Source organism: Protopterus annectens, chromosome 1.part1 (assembly GCF_019279795.1).
Source record: "Protopterus annectens isolate FY-2018-M chromosome 1.part1, PAN1.0, whole genome shotgun sequence".
Lineage (NCBI taxonomy): Eukaryota > Metazoa > Chordata > Ceratodontiformes > Protopteridae > Protopterus > Protopterus annectens.
In genome coordinates, this window is record NC_056726.1 from 1,205,924,277 (window position 1) to 1,205,941,832 (window position 17,556).

A 17,556-nucleotide genomic window follows, 5' to 3' on the forward strand; every position below is an offset into this window, starting at 1 on the left:
TGTGTTCTTTGATACACCTTCCTGACTTTATTAAATTATATTCTTTGTATAATACAGCAAACTTGCTAGACAGAGAGCATTTTAAATGTATTGTTTGAACGTTTTTCCAGTAGACAATGAAACAAAATGCATGAAACAAACAAAAAAACAACAAAAAAAAAGTTTTTTTATATATATATAGACAATGTTGGACTTCACATTTCTGTTACTTATACTATGAAAGGAAAACATATGTAGTACAAAACAAATATACGAACAGTTGTGTAGCATATAATTAGCAGACCGTTACAAAAGGGAACAAAATTCCAAATCCATTAAATAATAACAAAACGAAGAATAATAATTTAACATCAGATGAACATCAGCTTATTCCACATAGTCTGTAAAACTTCATTGAAGTTGTATACTATGCATTCTGCTGTCCTGGTCTGTATTTTTATATTAATCATCATTACTCAAAATATCTTATTATGATTCCTCAGAATGTCTAATTTAGCATGATCTGTATTAATCAGACATTTACAGAAGACAGAAATAAAAACAAAAACAGGCTGACAATATTACAAATGCATCTTTATATACAATATGACTGTCACAAAGGTTTATATTTTAGACGCTAGTTAAGAAGGAAGCATGAAGACAGAAATGAGCAATTCTTCCTTTAAGCTGTTATGCTCTGCATTGCAAAGATAGCAACTCAAAACATGTTCGTAGGCTAGCCTCCTTGACCTTAGAGTGACTATAAAGAAAGTATTATGTTTTATGGGCTATGTGACCTTTACTATTCTATTGCCAGCAGAAAGACTCTTGTAATTTTGATGTTTTTTTTTAAATGAAGGTTATATATATATATATATAGTTTAACCTTGGCGTATTTTACTGTTATGAAATTGCATTGTTATGAAAATGAGACTGGCCTAGCTGTAGGTGACATGTTACCTGTAAAATTAAACTCAGCAGCAACGAGTGAAACCAATTTCAAAATGTTTTCTTGTAGTCGTCATCTTCTTCAGCCTCAATTAGGTGCAGTGTAGTAGTAGTATAAACACACAAATTAAAAAGCTGCTGTCGGCAGTACTTGCACTTATTCATGCACAAGTCTTTATTCATGCGCAAGTCTTAAAACATTTTATTAATATCACTTCCAGATCTTTTGTAGTTGGATTTATTCAGCATTTGATGACGAGTATAGGGTATGAATCAGAACCTGCTTGTTTAAAGATGAACGGTACCTGAGTACCCTGAGTGAACGGTTAAAACAGAAGACGTTCGGTTAATACAAAAGGAGAAGACAGATAAGAAAATCGGAAGTGAGATGAAACATAGAAAAATAGAAGTTGAACATGGGAGACTGAATCAGTGCATTATTTCTGTAATTAATGCAGTGTTTTTTTTTTTTATTTCCAACGAATATATCCTGTGCAAAACCAAATTCCCTCTAGGCTGCAAGAAGAGATAGCACAATAACCATACTACACACACACTTCTGCTCAGATAGACTTCCAAAGTCAGATAGCTGAAAACGCGTAGCTTACAAGTACAGCTAATCCATTCAAAACGCAAATCCTCTCACGCTACACCAGTTCTGCTGAGATACCAACAGAGTTGCAATTTCCAAAGTCTGAAAATGCTTACAAGCACAAATCGTTTCCCGCTTGCAAGTCCAGGCTGCCCATTCAAAATAAAACCTTACCTTCTCGTGTGCCCAAGCAAGTCAAAATAAACCTTATCAACCTTCTCGACCCTCGAGTGCAGCAGCTGCAGCCAGAATACATCCAAAACAAAGATTCTTGAGTGCTAGAATATAATCCCTTGAAAAATGAAGCACCAGCCAGAACCCAGAAATGTAAGCCCTTAAAGGAATATCACACTCACAGACTCAAAAAACATGTTTAAAACGTCATGGCATGATGTTTCCTACACTTTAACAGCACTCTGGGATTATTTACAGGATTTTAAATATTTTTATATGTAATTCCAGACTCTGACCACCTGGAGGCTGGCATATTGACGTGGTTTGGATAAATCAGGTTGCCATCCAGTATCCCAGAAGTCATTGTTTGGCTCAAAAATGTTACGTCATGCAGGCCTCCGTTTGCCTAAAGTTCCTGTCATTTCATAGGTGTTGCATGCATACAAAGTACTGAGTAAAATACAACAGTGTAAGTAACATTCTCTGCTGCTGGATGACTACTTAAAACAGAAACAGTGCAAATGCCACAGAACACACTCAAAGTGCTGTTTACTGCTGCCTTTTTTCTAATTTAGTTTAAATGGCACTAATTTGTGAGACAATGAATTCCAGTCCATTTACTTCTCCCCTCCCCCATAACACTTAGCTTCCCTAGCTGTCAAAGTCCTGAGGGTAATTTGACCTGGTAATTCCATTGATTGGCAGATCTCAGCAGGGTGCTTGACTCATGTAATTTAATCTTTGCTCTAGCATTTCCTTTGTTAGAGGGGACATTTTTTTGCTGCACTATAGCCATGGCCTTACTTGACTACAATCACATCCAGTAAGGTCTTGCACCAAGGAGCTAAAGAATAAAACATTTATACTATTAACCAGTTTAGATCTTTATTAATTTAAGTGTTAAGGTATCACTTCATGCTTCCTCCTTCTTAAAAATTGAGATTTACATGTGCAAAGTATGTTGGTATGCAGTGTTTGCCTTCATATGTTTTTACTCCACTGGTTGATTTGCAAAAAAAAACGTTTGCAGTGTCCCTGAATTTGTCTTTGTACATACAAACCACATTGCTATATTTTCCCCTTCCTTTTTCTTGTGTCCAGAAGTCACTTATAACAAAGTAACATTTTTATTGATTTTTTTTTTAAATAAAGGACATCAAGGTTAACTTACCTTGAATCAGATAATGGATGCCACTGCAAAGAATCACTGTTGAAATATTTGTGCATGGACAAAATCCCTTACTAAATCTATTTGCCAGCCTCCAGTTCAATTGGTGCTATGGCTTTAATATACTGGTGTGTTTGCTCATGCCTTCCAAATATCTCCACCATTGCATACCTGTTTTGCAGTGTAGTAACCACTCGACATGCCCATACACCTTTAGCCTTCAATATGTAGCTACTCCTGTTCATGTGAGTATGTGAATTAATTTTCAGACTTAAGATGTGGAAGCTGCACTGAATAATTCTAGGTGCTTGTCCAGGTTTCACATGTTGCTTGCTTAGAGCTACTCTCATGTTAAGCCACTATGAATATGTTGCACTGCCACCTCTGATACCAGGGTAATGTTTTAATCTTTCTGTTCCTGCACTGCACACTAGCAGTATCTGGTGCAAATACAACAGAGAAGTATGCAAGCGATACACCACCTAAGCATCATTTGCCGTGCAGAATGTACAAGTATGCATACCAAATTTCTGTGTTTCCAAACATCGGTGTTACTTCACTACTACTGAATAAAATGAACAGCACTCAGGCTGGGGGAAGGACAAGGGAGCCATGACATCACAGAATGGGTGGGTCTTATTATTTTAGTTAGAATCAGATGATGGCTGTGATGATGTCACTTTGGGGGAGGGAACTGATTTAAAAAAAAAAAAAAGTACCTGCACTGCCTGGCCTCGATGATATCAGTAATTGGGCGACTCCAGCAAGCTTTATTCAAACGTGAGAGAATCATTTTGTAAGTGAAACCATCACAGTATGAGAAGGTAGGCTTCTGTTACAGAAGTAAGGGGAATTATAAAAATTGTAAATGCTTTATTGTTGTTGCTTTACAGAGGACAATGTAAATAGGGAGGAAAAGGGCCGTGAAGTTGAGGAATACATTAGACAAACCTGTTGTACTCCTTTAAGCTTAATTCCGACAGGCTGGAAGCCCTGATGAAGCTTCAAAAACACGAAAAAAAAAATTAAATAAAAAGCTGGGGGGAAAAATCGGAAATGAAAGGTTGCCACTCGGGAATCGTGGCACCCCATTATTTGGACCCCAAAAACTCGGTAAAAAACGAGAAATTCTGTATGGTTGGGAGGTATGCCCATTATAAAATTATGAGCTGCAAAACTGTAAGGGTGTTTGAAAGATCCCAGTTTATAAGAACTATTACTGTGTTACAGGGGTTGTCCACTAGAGGGGGCATGAGTTCAAGTCTTAAGAATGAAAGTGTTGTCACACACTGTTTTTTACATAAAATATTTTTATTTGTATTGTAATGTATTTTAACTGTTTTATTAACATTTCGTGTATGAATTTTATGATTATATTGAAAATTAAGTTGGTATATTGCACAGGGTTGTTTATGTGAAGTTTTTTAACTTTGTAGGTCAACTGAGTTTAATGAAGTATTTTACTTGATTGGTTAGTGATAACCACAGGAAGTATAAAAGACAAGGGGGAAGTTAATATTCTTTTAATCTGATGAAGTTTATGTGTGACAAAAACATTTCTGTGCTTGACTGTGTGTTAATTAAAGAAGTTTTTTATGATTATTCAAGTGATTCCGTTTGTCCCACTGCTTTCCAAGGGTGTATGTTTGGTGGTTAAATCTGGTACGGTCACAACAACCAGATAAAATAATAAAAAGAGATGTGCAGGACCACAAAACTAATAAAGGAACTGTTTATTTCGCAAGTAAAACTTTTGCAGCTGTAAGCTGCTTCTTCAGGCATAAAAAACGGACAGTCTGTGAATAATATTTACACATTGTTTCAGTTGTCTGTGGTATTCCTACCTTCTGTGATTACTCCATGTCTGTGAATTTGCTCTGTTTTAGTTTTTGTGAATTTCTTCACCAAGGCTGTGCCTGCAAATGGTCTGTTGTGATCAGTGTACTACCACAATAAACTAACTAACTACATAAATAAATAAACCACCCTTTAGTTTTGTTCAGCACAGGATGACTGCTTCTTCCATATCTTTTTCCATTCATCTGCTGGCCATAAGGTCAGAGTACTAACAGCTGTGTATTTTTTGGGAGCTCCTTTCTTCAAAGTACATAATCTTTAACTTTTTACATTAAATCCAATCTGTCTTCTGTCTGCCATAATGTTTTTCTTATTTCTCTGTGGAGACTAACTCCATCTGACTGTTGCAGCTCACTCCATATAATCAGCATATAAATTAATCTTGCTGTCCAAATCCTGTCTGATATTTGACATAGGTATACTGAGCAAGACTGGTCCCAAAACTGAAATGTGTGGCATTCCAGTTTTTTTTGCTGACAGTTCCCCTCCGTCTTAGAGATGTGTGAGCCTAGGATTTTTGAAGAAGAGCTGTGACAGAGCCAAGATTAGGATTTGGCTTGGGTCTCAGAGCCCATGTTAAAAGCTGTGCTAGAACTGTCAATGAAAATATGGAGAAAAAATATCATAACTGCATCATATATTATGTACATAACATAGATGTGTACAAACCCACGTACATGCAGGGTTCCAAGTAGTGCAACGTACCAAAGCTGTTTAAACCAGTTATTGTCACTGTTGTGTGTGTTTTTTTAACAAGTAATATTTATTCTGATTTTCTTAAATCTGAACACTTTTGTTGCAGTACACCTTGTGTCCAAATTTTGGTTAAGAAAGCATAAAACTGGATAATAATTTGAACTGCTGTAACTGTGAAATATGGAACAAAAAATAAATATTCTCAGAAAGTGTGTAATACTGTGAAAACGTCAAGAAAAACAGATTTGTATTCACATTCTTATTCTTACAGATGGCTTAATAGCCCACACCTCTCTTGCTGACTTTCCAACTGAACTGAAAAGCAGAATTGACTGAATTCACGTGTTTAGCCATAACCAGTACAAAATGTACTTTTTGAACAGTAAAAAACATTAGTGCAGCACTGATCATTCAACAGCAAATCACAGATTAAGCATCTCTTCTTACATTCAATGTGCCATGATCAAATTCCTCCTTTTTTCCAAATGCAATTAGTCACATTGGGTGACTAGCTCCCCAAAATCTATCCTGATGTCTCTTCTGAACAAACAACTGTAGTGTCTACTGTTAAGTTGCAGGAAATATTTTCAGTAAATAACACTAGCAAAATAAATGCATTAACACAGTGCTCCCAAAACATAAATGTAAACACATACACACAAAGCAACCTTTTCTCAAAGGCTAAAACAATTTCTTCATTGCCATGGCAGCTGTTGTTCATCCTTACATTTTTACTGGAGGTATTCAGTTTCCCATTTTCAACTTTATAAATGAAAACTGTCAGATATCTACAAAAGGAAGGTGCCATTACTCAGTATTTTCAGTGCCATTAGGTATGCTCAATTGCCAACATCATAGGTGTTGCACACTTGCATACATTGATGATGAAAAGTGCCCTGTCTTCAATATCTAATCTATATGTAGTCCATGGAGCACAGTGATTATGCTCCAGTGTCTGGAAAAAGACAAATCAATTAAGGGTTTCTATAGTGCGAGACCCAATCTTAACAAATGTTAAGAACCCCCTGCTTCAGTTGTTAAGATTGGGTGTTGTACTAGACGGTTTAACCTGCCAGTACTGGCCAGCAGACAACAATGGCAGAAAAAATAGATTTGTTTCTGCCTGCAGTCTGTGCCAGTAGACTTTTTCTAACATAACAGAATCTCTTACACTGTGTTTCTGACAACTTTATGGCTTTGAAAACCGGCAAAACATTTTACAGTTTTTTTCCCCTGTAACTAGTTGTACACGGAACCAATAAAGCTCCATGAACTACAAAGAATTATGATCAGGTTTCCAATCATAGCCCTTTATTCATGCATTCTTGACATGGATGCCAAAATCCATCTCTTTAGCTTCATTCTCGAGGAGAATTGCTTGGCATTCATGTGTCTAACACAAGCTGGTTAAGATTGTTGACTTGCCCATAATCCTCTTATGTTTAAAAAATAAGCAGTCGGTGCAGATGTTTGAAAATAAGCAGGTGATGTAGGAAGACTTCCTAATATTCTAATGCCAGATATTTGAAAGAAGACTGTTAGTTTTTGTTTTCTTTTTCAAAACGTCAACAATGAAAAGAAAAAAAGTAAACATGAGCATGCTTCCTGTATAAGCTGTGGTAATGTCTTCTGCCAACTTGTAATGCTTTACTTTTTTTTCAGTATTCTAACATAGAGTGCAATGAAAAAGTATTTTCCCCCTTCCTGATTTCTTATTTTTTTGCATGTTTGTCACACTTAAATGTTTCAGATCATCAAACAAATTTAAATATTAGACAAATATTAGACAAAGATAACCCAAGTAAACACAAAATGCAGTTTTTAAGTGATGATTTTATTTGTTAAGGAAAACAAACTATCCAAACCTACATGGACCTATGTGAAAAAGTAACTGCCCCCTTGTTAAATCATGAAGTAACTGTTATTAATCACATTTTTGGGAAAGCTGAGTTCAGTTTCACTAGCCACACCCAGGCCTGATTACTGCCAGACCTGTTGAATCAAGAAATCACTGAAATAGAACCTGTCAGTCAAAGTGAAGTAGGCCAAAAGATCCCAAAAAGGAGACATCATTCCGCGATCTAAAGAAATTCCGGAACAGATGAAAAACAAAGTAATTGACATCTGTCAGTCTGGAAAAGGTTACAAAGCCATTTCTAAAGCTTTGGGACTCCAGCAAACCACAGTGAGAGCCATTACCCACAAATGGAGAAAACATGGAATAGTGGTGAACCTTCCCAGGAGTGGTCGGCCTACAAAAATTACCCCAAGAGCGCAGCGACGACTCATCCAAGAGGTCACAAAAGAACCCAGAACAGTATCTAAAGAATTGTAGGCCTCACTTGCCTCACTTAAGGTCAGTGTTCATGACTCAACCATAAGAAAGAGACTTGGCAAAAATGGCATGCATGGCAGAGTTCCAAGGCAAAAACCACTGCTGACCAAAAAGAACATAAAGGCTCATCTCACTTTTGCCAAAAAACATCTTGTTGATCCCCAAGACTTTTGGGAAAATATTCTGTGGACTGATGAAACAAAAGTTGAACTTTTTGGGAGCTGTGCATCCCATTACATCTGGCGTAAAAGTAACGCAGTATTTTAGAAAAAGAACATCATGCCAACATTCAAACATGGTGGTGGCAGTGTGATGGTCTGAGGCTGCTTTGCTGCTTCTGGACCTGGACGACTTGCTGTGATTGATGGAACCATGAATTCTGCTCTCTACCAAAAAATTCTGAAGGAGAATGTCCGGCTATCAGTTCGTTTCTTCAGGATGAAGCGCACTTGGGTTCTGCATCAGGACAATGATCCAAAACACACCAGCAAGTCCACCTCTGTGGCATCTCCTTTCCTGGAAGAAAATTTTCATTTTAGAATATTGTTTATTACAAACGTTTTGGGAGTTATTTTGGATCAACATGTACTCCAGGGTGTTTGTTCCATGGTCTTCAGGATTGAAAGGCCGCTCTGAGCGACCCGCAAGTTTCGTGATGAATGCAATTCTGTGTCGTTTTATTATGTTTACTGCTACTGCTTCAAATCAGGAATTGCAACTATAACACAGCTAGTTAACTAGGAAATTGCTTTTATTTAAAACGTAGTCCTTTATAACTGATTAAGGTAGTTTGGCAGATTTGAAAGAGGTACTGGAATGTGCTTTATCATAATTATGCATAATGGGTTTCATAGTTGATAAGTTGAGTATTTGTACCTGCGGCCACCAGCTTACCTGCACTTGTGTGTTATTTAACCATTACGCTTTTTAGTAAAAGAAGTATGTTTTTACATACAACACGAAATAATTGATGTTAAGTTGTCTATCTTGCCTTCATTCTTGCTGGTTGGGTTCGGAGCCGATCCTCGGCTCCAACTCGGCCATCTTCAAAAGCTCGAGAGCTGCTTACTGGCTAGAGGCCCCCCCCATGTCCCATGATGCCTGGTGCTAGATACCCAGATCTCGTTTGCCGCTTCTGCTACGAGGTTGCGTTTACTGGCTCAGGTCGTATATTTTCTCTTTATTCACTATATTTAGGACTTTTTTGTACTTTATTGAATATACGCTTATTGTCATAGCTTAGCTGTAGGTTCTATGGTAGGTTGTTAGTGTCCCCCCCCCCTTAAAAACTTGTTTTCTCCTTAGAGAGTTTTCCTGTCCCTCCCCCACTCCCGTTTACCTTTTCAAAGTAAGCCGTTTTAGTTAGAGACTTATCATTGTTTTATTTTTTAAGGTAGACAAAGTTCATAGAAATTGTGGTAGTTGTAGGTCTTTTATTATATAGTGTGTGTGTGTGTGTGTGTGTGTGTGTGTGTGTGTGTGTGTGTGTGTGTGTGTGTGTGTGTGTGTGTGTGTGTGTGTGTGTGTGCTGTTAGGGTGTGGTAACTTGTGTGGTTTGTGTATATTTTTTTCCAGTTACCTACTATCCTTTATACTTGTTATTTGTAATTGATTTTCCTTCACAGGAATGTCTAAAGACACAAAAGTGTCGGGATTCAAGAAGTGTGACTCATGCTGTCAGAAAATGTCTCTGACAGATGGTCACACTTCTTGTGTTTATTGCTTGGGCTCCCTACACCTGCAGGACTCTTGTTCGGTGTGTCACGTCTTTAGTCCCAAGAGTCCTGCAGGAGCGTAGGAATAAGTTTATCCTTAGGGGTTTGCTTAAACCTGAAGGATCACCGGCCAAGACTCAGTCAGTGAAACCTTCTAGGCCATCGAAGCCATCGGCTCCCAGCTCGGAGCCGTCGCAGAGTATGGCTTCTGCTTCAACTTCGGTTCTGGCTGGAACCGAAGCACCTATCTCTACGTCAACTTCGGCTCCAACCGGAGCCGAAGTAACTATCTCCCAGTCGGCCCCAACTCTTCCGTCGGAACCATCAGGGAGTCGAAAACGCTCCAGGTCACCATCCTTGGAGTCGATACACTCGGCTCCAGGGTCACCCTTACTGCAATCTGAGCGTAGTCATCGGTCCCACTCTTCTTGGTCGTCTAGGTTATCTGACCATGATTTGGAGAGAGTGGTGAGCAGGCTTTTAAAGTCGCAGGCCCTGGCAAAAATGCTATCCAGCCCCCCTCATCAGGGCTCGGCTCTACCTGTTTCTACGATAGTTCCTCCTTCGACTCATTCCTTGAGTTCGGAGCCGGAGCATGCTGTGGCTGGAACCGTGGGTCCGTCGGCACCGATACCTCCCCTTTCGGTTCCGTCATCAGCTCCGATCTCTTCCATGGTGCCGTCCTTGGAGGGATCTGGGCGCCGGGACTCCCTCGTCGGCTCCAAGGGGGCGAGTGGCATCGGACCCTTGTCCGACCTTATTCCCCCTCTCGGAGCTTCGTCGCAGGTGAGTTCGCCTCCTACATCGGCTTCGGAGCCGTCTCTCTTGGTGCCGGAAAGGATTCCGGTCTCTTCGGAGCTGGAGCCTTCTCTGGTATCGGGAAGGGACGCCTTCGAGGTCATGAGGAGTGTGCTGGCATCTGAGTCAGCCTCACGGTCAGCCTTATTGGCTCCTCCCCCCATGGTGCTTGCTCCTGCCCCTCCTCCAGACCCCAAGCGTGGGGAACAAGCGCTCCAGGGCACCCCACTGGGTGTATCTTCCTCTTCCGAGGCCTCCCCCGTTCATTCAGAGGAGCCCCCTCGAAAGAGGAAATGCAAGAGAAAGCATGTTGACTCCCCTGAGTCTGTCACTTCAGATACTGACTTGGAGGAGTCGGAAGGGTCCCCGAGATCCCCCTCTGAGGACGTCTCCTTCTCAGACATCCTTGAAATCCTTAGGCAGAGGGGGAACTGGACTACCCTTAACCCTTCCGAGGATGAGTCGGTATTCCTGGACGCATTTGGTTCCTGACCCTCCACCTCCTGGGTGTCTCTGCCTTTCGATCCACTGATGTCGGTGGTGGCTTGAAAGGCATGGTCAGCTCCAGACTCAATGGAACCAACTCTCCGTAGGCCCACAAAATTCATCACTGCCCCTCAAGACGAGCAATTTCTGACCAAGAGTGTTCCAGTGGATGCCATGGTGGTAGCAGCGGCCACTAAAAAGGAGTTGGCTGAAACTTCTTCATCTGTCCATCCCCCTAATAAGGAATCTAGGACGATGGACAGATATGGGAAGCGGATGTTTTCCTCAGCGACCTTTTCCATGAGGTCTCTGAACTATTTGTGCCATTTTACCCGCCTTCAAAGGTATCTCCTTAAAGATACCCTACAAGATCCATCAGCTGTGGGGGCTCAGGCTAAGATTTCCTCCCAGCTGGCGACTCTAAATTCTGTAGTAAACTCCTCCATGCGGCTCATCTCTTATGCAGCCGATGGAGTGAGTAGGGCCGCAGGCACAGGTGTGGCTTTGAGGAGACACGCTTGGATGCGGTTATGCAACTTTGCGGAACCCTTCAAGACGTCTTTCACCAACTCCCCCTTTGATGGTTCTGCTCTGTTTGGACCACAGGTGAAGTATACCCTTACCAGGTGTGAGCAGGAAGGCAAGACTCTCTCTGCCGTTGGAGTCCATTTTTCCACTCCTTTAAGACCGTATCCCAAGGGTCAGAAGAGTGGGAAGATGTGGTTCCGGAAATCCCAGGGTGCCGTACCTGACACACGTGGAGAGTTCCCCTCCAGGGGCAGAGGAGGGAACAACAATAGACGCCGCCCTAGGGGCAGGGGGGGGGGTCCGCAAAATCAGGGCCAAAGAGAATCCTTCTCTGACAAGCCCTTCCAGCATCCCTGAAGTGCTGCCCGACTGTCCACCTTTGGAGGCAGTTGGGGGAAGATTATCGCTGTACCCAAAAGCCTGGCAAAGTATAACACAAGACAAATGGGTACTTTCTATCATATCCGAAGGCTACAAAATTCCCTTCTTTCGCACTCAACTCTTTTCCAACAGATCCCTTCCAGATGTTCCACCCAATCTAAGGGATCAAGCTTTTCAAGAAATTTCAAAACTGCTAAGAAAAAGAGCCATCCAGTCAGTCCCAGCAGACCAACAAGGATCCGGAACTTACTCAAGGTTCTTTTTGGTACCAAAAAAGACAGGGGACTGGAGACCCATTCTGGATCTCAGCAGACTAAACAGGTCTGTTCAAAGAACGAAGTTCCGGATGGTCATGCTACAGTCCATTTTACCCTTTCTGGGTCAGGACAATTGGATGTGCTCCATAGATCTTCAGGATACGTACTACCATATCAAAATGCACAGACGCTCCAGAAGATTCCTCCGCTTCCGGCTGGGAGCCAGTCATTATCAGTTCAGAGTGCTGCCCTTTGGTCTCACCACAGCCCCCAGGGTGTTCACCAAACGTTTGGCAGTAGTCACCGCTCACTTGAGACAGCAAGGATTCCAGGTATTTCCATATTTAGACGACTGGCTTCTTACTGCAACCACCAGGCATCACCTGCTGCTAGCCAGAGACTACACCATCCAAACTTGCTCTACTCTAGGCATCACAGTAAATTTCGAAAAGTCTGCATTGTCGCCTTGTCAATCTATCAACTTTATAGGCGCAAATTTAAACACAAAGGACATGTCAGCAACTCTCCCAGCAGACAGAGTGTTAGCCATTCGACGACATGTGCAGGTCTTATTAGGTTGCAAAAAGATTCAGGCCAGATTTGTCCTAAAAACATTGGGTCTCATGGCAGCAGCTATAATACTAGTTCCCCTTGCACGTTTTCACATGAGGATTCTTCAGTGGATGTTGTTCACACAGTGGTCCTTCCAGCAACTCCCAATGTCTCACATGATAGTGATCACACAGTCATGCAAAAACCAACTTGTTTGGTGGATGGTTTCCCCATCATTACACCAGGGCAGACCATTCGTTCTTCCTCCTCCAGTAGCTACGGTGATCACGGACGCCTCCCTGATCGGGTGAGGAGAGGGGGGGCATTTTCAGGGCAGAACAGTCCAAGGCACCTGGCAGCCTCAAGAGTACCATCTGTATATCAATGTCTTGGAGATGAGAGCCGTGCTTTTAGCGTTGCAAGCTCTTCAGAACTCTCTTCCCACCGGGACCATTGCAATTCAAACAGACAATATGTCAGTGGTATGGTACATCAACAAGCAGGGCGGAACCAAGTCGTACCCCTTATGTCGAGAAGCACTCAAACTTTGGCAGTGGGCGATCTCTTCCCAACGGTTTCTGATAGCAGTGCACATCCCTGGGAAGTCCAACGTTATAGCAGACAGGCTGAGCAGAGCAATTCTTATGCCTCACGAGTGGTCTCTCAGTCAGATTGTGGCAGACAAAATCTTCCGCAAATGGGGTCAGCCTTGCTGCGACCTTTTTGCTACCCCCTTCAACAGCAAGTGCGACAATTTCTTCTCTCTCCTTCCTCTCCCCGGACACCTCCCTAGAGATGCTCTAGTTCACGATTGGCTCCAGGGACTTCTTTATGCATTCCCTCCATTTCCCCTGATTCCCAAACTAATTCAGAAAGCTACCACATTGGGATGCAAGATGATCCTCATTGCCCCTTACTGGCCTCTACAAATTTGGTTCCCTTTCCTGCATCCTCACCTTCTGGAGCAGCCCTGGACCCAATTCCAGAACTCCTGATCCATCAATCGGGCGGGCTGCACCAATTTCTTCAATCTCTCCAGCTCACTGCTTGGTTTCTCCACTTCCAACCTTAGCCAGGCTTCCCAATATCTCTCATTCGGTGCGTGAAATCATCTTATCCTCACATAAGTCGACCACTAGGAAAACTTATGCTAGCAAGTGGAAACGTTTTTCCTTATGGGCAGAGAACAGGAAGATAGATCCCTTTTCAGCCCCTGTGCACCATATTTTAGAATTTCTAGCAGAACTTTTTCGAACAGGATCCTCTTCCGCCACGATTAGAGTTCAGCTAGCTGCAATTTCAAACTTTCATACGGGCCTATCTGATTCCAGCATCATGTCCCATAAGCTTTGTAAAGCCTTTCTTAAAGGGACCACTCTACTCAGGCCCCCAGTAAGAGATCCCCCGCCTCCGTGGGATCTGAATTTGATTCTAGCTTCCCTGATACGGCCCCCCCCTTTGAACCGGCAGCTTCCTGTTCCTTGAAGTTTCTTTCTTGGAAAACCCTTCTTCTGGTCGCAGTTACTTCGGCCAGAAGAGTTTCTGAACTTCAGGCTCTTTGTGTTCGTCCTCCTTACCTAGTTTTTCACAATGATAGAGTTTCTCTTCGGACTAACCCTTCCTTTCTTCCAAAGGTTACTTCTGATTATAATTTGAATCAGTCCATTGAACTACCTGTGTTCTTTCCAAATTATTCCAACAAGGCAGAATACAAGTTACATCAGCTGGACGTCCATAGACAATTACGCTTTTACTTGCGTAGAACCAAGCAAATCAGAAAATCAGACCAGTTATTCCTGTCTTACGCTGAGGGAAAACAAGGCATACCGGTGTCAAAAGTCACCTTATCTAGGTGGTTGACTTCTACTATTACCTTTATATATCAGTTAAGAAATAAAGAGCTTCCTGCTAAACCCAAAGGTCACTCCACCAGAGCTCTAGCTACTTCTGTGGCTTTTCAGGCCAGATTGCCAATGGAAACTATTTGTGTGGCAGCTACATGGGCTAATCCACATACCTTCATTTCACATTATAAACTGGATGTGGCTTCCAGAAGCAGAGCTGATTTTGGTTCCACTGTTCTGAAGAGTCTGTTCCGACGAGCCACCCAGGATTGAGGTGCTAGGGACGCTGTCCCAACCAGCAAGAATGAAGGCGAGATAGACAACTTAACATTAAGAAGTTATGTACCTACCGTAACGTTCCATGTTAGTTGTCTTCTTCTCGCCTTCTTTCTTGCGTCCCACCCTCCATCCCCCTATCCTAGTAGACCGAGAAGAGTTCCTTAGGTTTGTTGATCACTGGCTGAGTCTTCTCTGGCTATTACTTCTGTCAGTCTCTCCAGTAGGTTCCTGTATCCTGCTAAATTTACTGTATTATTATAATTGTTATTATTATTATGTCTGTAGTTAGGTTACCAAACGAGATCTGGGTATCTAGCGCCAGGCATCATGGGATATAGGGGGGACCTCGAGCCAGTAAGCAACTCTCGAGCTTTTGAAGATGGCCGAGTCAGAGCTGAGGATCGGTTCCGAACCCAACCAGCAAGAAAGAAGGCGAGAAGAAGACCACTAACATGGAACGTTATGGTAGGTACATAATTTCTTATTGCTGCAGTGTATTCCAGTAAGCGACATTAGAATAGCTGATGTTATTATTGATACTTGGTTATAGTATTGTAACTTTCAAATATATAAGTGGAGCAGGGGAATTCGAGTGCAGTGATGAAGCAGGACTGTTGATGTTGTAGATAATTGGTTTTAGTTTGTAACTTTCAGACATGTAAGAGATGGAACAGAGAAAGTAGAGCAGTGATGAAGTAGGACTGCATGCCTTTATTAACGTATTCTGCAAGACGATTGCTTTACAAAGAGAGTGCAATCTTTCTGCATTAGTTTTGCTCTCCTGTGCGGCAGTCTGTCTGCTTGTGCGTCTTTCTAAGACAGTTGTGTATACTCAACCTGTAAATGATTCATCTCACAAGCCCATGCTTACACTTATAAAGGGTATCAGAACTTGTCAGAGATTTGGGATGCATGGCTAGGCTTAAAAATGCCCTTGTGGTCGTTAGCCTGGTAAACACCTGTGAACATGTGAATTGCTTAAAAAAACAAAATGAAGGTTTTGGAGTGACCTAGTCAAAGTCTGGACTTGAATCCAATTGAGATGCTGTGGCATGACCTTAAAAAGGCGGTGCATGCTCGGAAACCCTCCAATATGTCTGAATTAAAACAATTCACTGCCAGTTATCACAAACGCTTGATTGCAGTTGTTGCTGCTAAGGGTGGCACAACCAGTTATTAGGTTTAGGGGGAAATTACTTTTTCACATAGAGCCATGTAGGTTTGGATAGTTTTTTTTTTCCTTAATGAATAAAATTATCACTTAAAAACTGCATTTTGTGTTTACTTGAGTTATCTTTCTCTAATATTTACATTTGCTTGATGATCTGAAACATTTAAGTGTGACAAATATGCAAAAAAATAAGAAATCAGGAAGGGGGCAAATACTTTTTCATTGCACTGTACATGGGGTGAAAGATTCTTTGACTGGTTTTAAACAAGACTGCTTTGTAAATGATTCCTCCAGATCTGTAATTTCAAATGAGATGCACATTTTAGAGTACTGTAAACAGTGACACATGTAAATTAAAGAACAAAAACATGCAATGCACCCAACCTTCAGCAGCTTAATGCCTAGCGCAGTACAGATTTCCAGTCTCTCTCCAGAGAAGAAGCAACAAAAGTTCCAAAAGAAGAAATAAAATCACCAAAAATAAGCAACAACAATCTCAGTATTAGGAGAAAGTCACTTTTTGTAGCAGTTTTCTTGATTTTAATATGAAATAAAATGTCTGTTTATTTAAACTGGAGATTGGGGGAATGGTATTAGTTTAAGGGTGTGCACACTTATGCGACCAGCTTATTGCACGTTTTTATTTTTTATATTTTCCCCTAAAAGATTTGTTTGTTTTTGAATTGAATTGTACAGGTTATAGGTTACATTAAAAGTGGGAAAAGTTTTGAAATGATTTATTGTGGTCTCATTTTTTATATAAAAAAAACCTGGCATTTTAACAGGGGTGTGTACACGTTTTATATCCACTGTACAGTGTTTGATTCTCATCTTTGGTCACTGTCTGTCGGTTAGGCATGTCATAGTCTGTAGACTGATTGCTTAGTATTTACCAAGGAACCTATAAACTACTGGATTTTGTGTTAACTCCCAGACAGAATAGTTTGAGGCTAGTGCTCTATAGATTGTGTTGCTGTGTTTGTAGACTGCATTTTTGCAGTAATTAGACCCCTCTCCAACAACACGTTCTTTGTGATTAGTCCACTCTTGGTTTTAAAACAGAAGACAGTTATTTATATTTTCTTCTACCTTTTGCCAGGAATGTATTGAGCTTTAGAATAAAATTAAAGGATTTTAAGGCACTTATGCAAATCAGAGAGATGGCTAACTTGCTATCATTTTTTACCCTCAGTAGTTATCTTCTTTTGAAATTCCTTTTTGAATATAGAGAAACAAAATGTGGATTTACTGATAAAAAAGCATGCAGAGTATTAAATCGGAAGGTTGATTTATGTTTTTTTTTTCTTCTCCATGCAGCTGAACTCATTTGAACAACTTTGCATCAACTACACCAATGAGAAGCTACAGCAGCTGTTCAACCACACTATGTTCATACTGGAACAGGAGGAGTACCAGCGGGAGGGCATTGAATGGAACTTCATTGACTTTGGGCTGGACTTGCAGCCCTGCATTGACCTGATTGAGCGACCAGTAAGTTACTTTGTTGCTTCTAATTCGTTACTTGAAACAGGACTAAGCCAGCAGGAGTGTGAGATGGTAAAAGCCCAGCACAGACAGAAATCTACAGAAACTGCTACTGGCAATAAAGGCAGTGAGTAGGGAAATTTGTATGGAATGGATATAAGAAGATATAGAAGAATTAAGGCACATTTTATTTCTTTAGTTACTGTTGAGCAGGTAAGACCTACCTAGTAGATACAAAAATGCTTGTTTTTATGGGTGACCTGTAAACATACCTCTCAACCTCTAAGCACAATAAATCTGAACAAAGCCAA

General features: G+C 41.1%; 1 protein-coding gene across 4 annotated transcripts in view; it reads left to right on the plus strand.

Moving 5' to 3' along the window:
- The window catches only part of LOC122809252 (myosin-10-like), a 3,714,157-nt gene that overhangs the window by 1,775,879 nt on the left and 1,920,722 nt on the right, over positions 1–17,556 (plus strand). For all 4 annotated transcript variants that reach the window (XM_044080584.1, XM_044080595.1, XM_044080606.1 and 1 more), the window contains one exon: positions 17,078–17,251. In XM_044080584.1, coding sequence (XP_043936519.1) covers positions 17,078–17,251 — 174 coding nt within the window. The remainder of the gene's footprint in view (positions 1–17,077; positions 17,252–17,556) is intronic.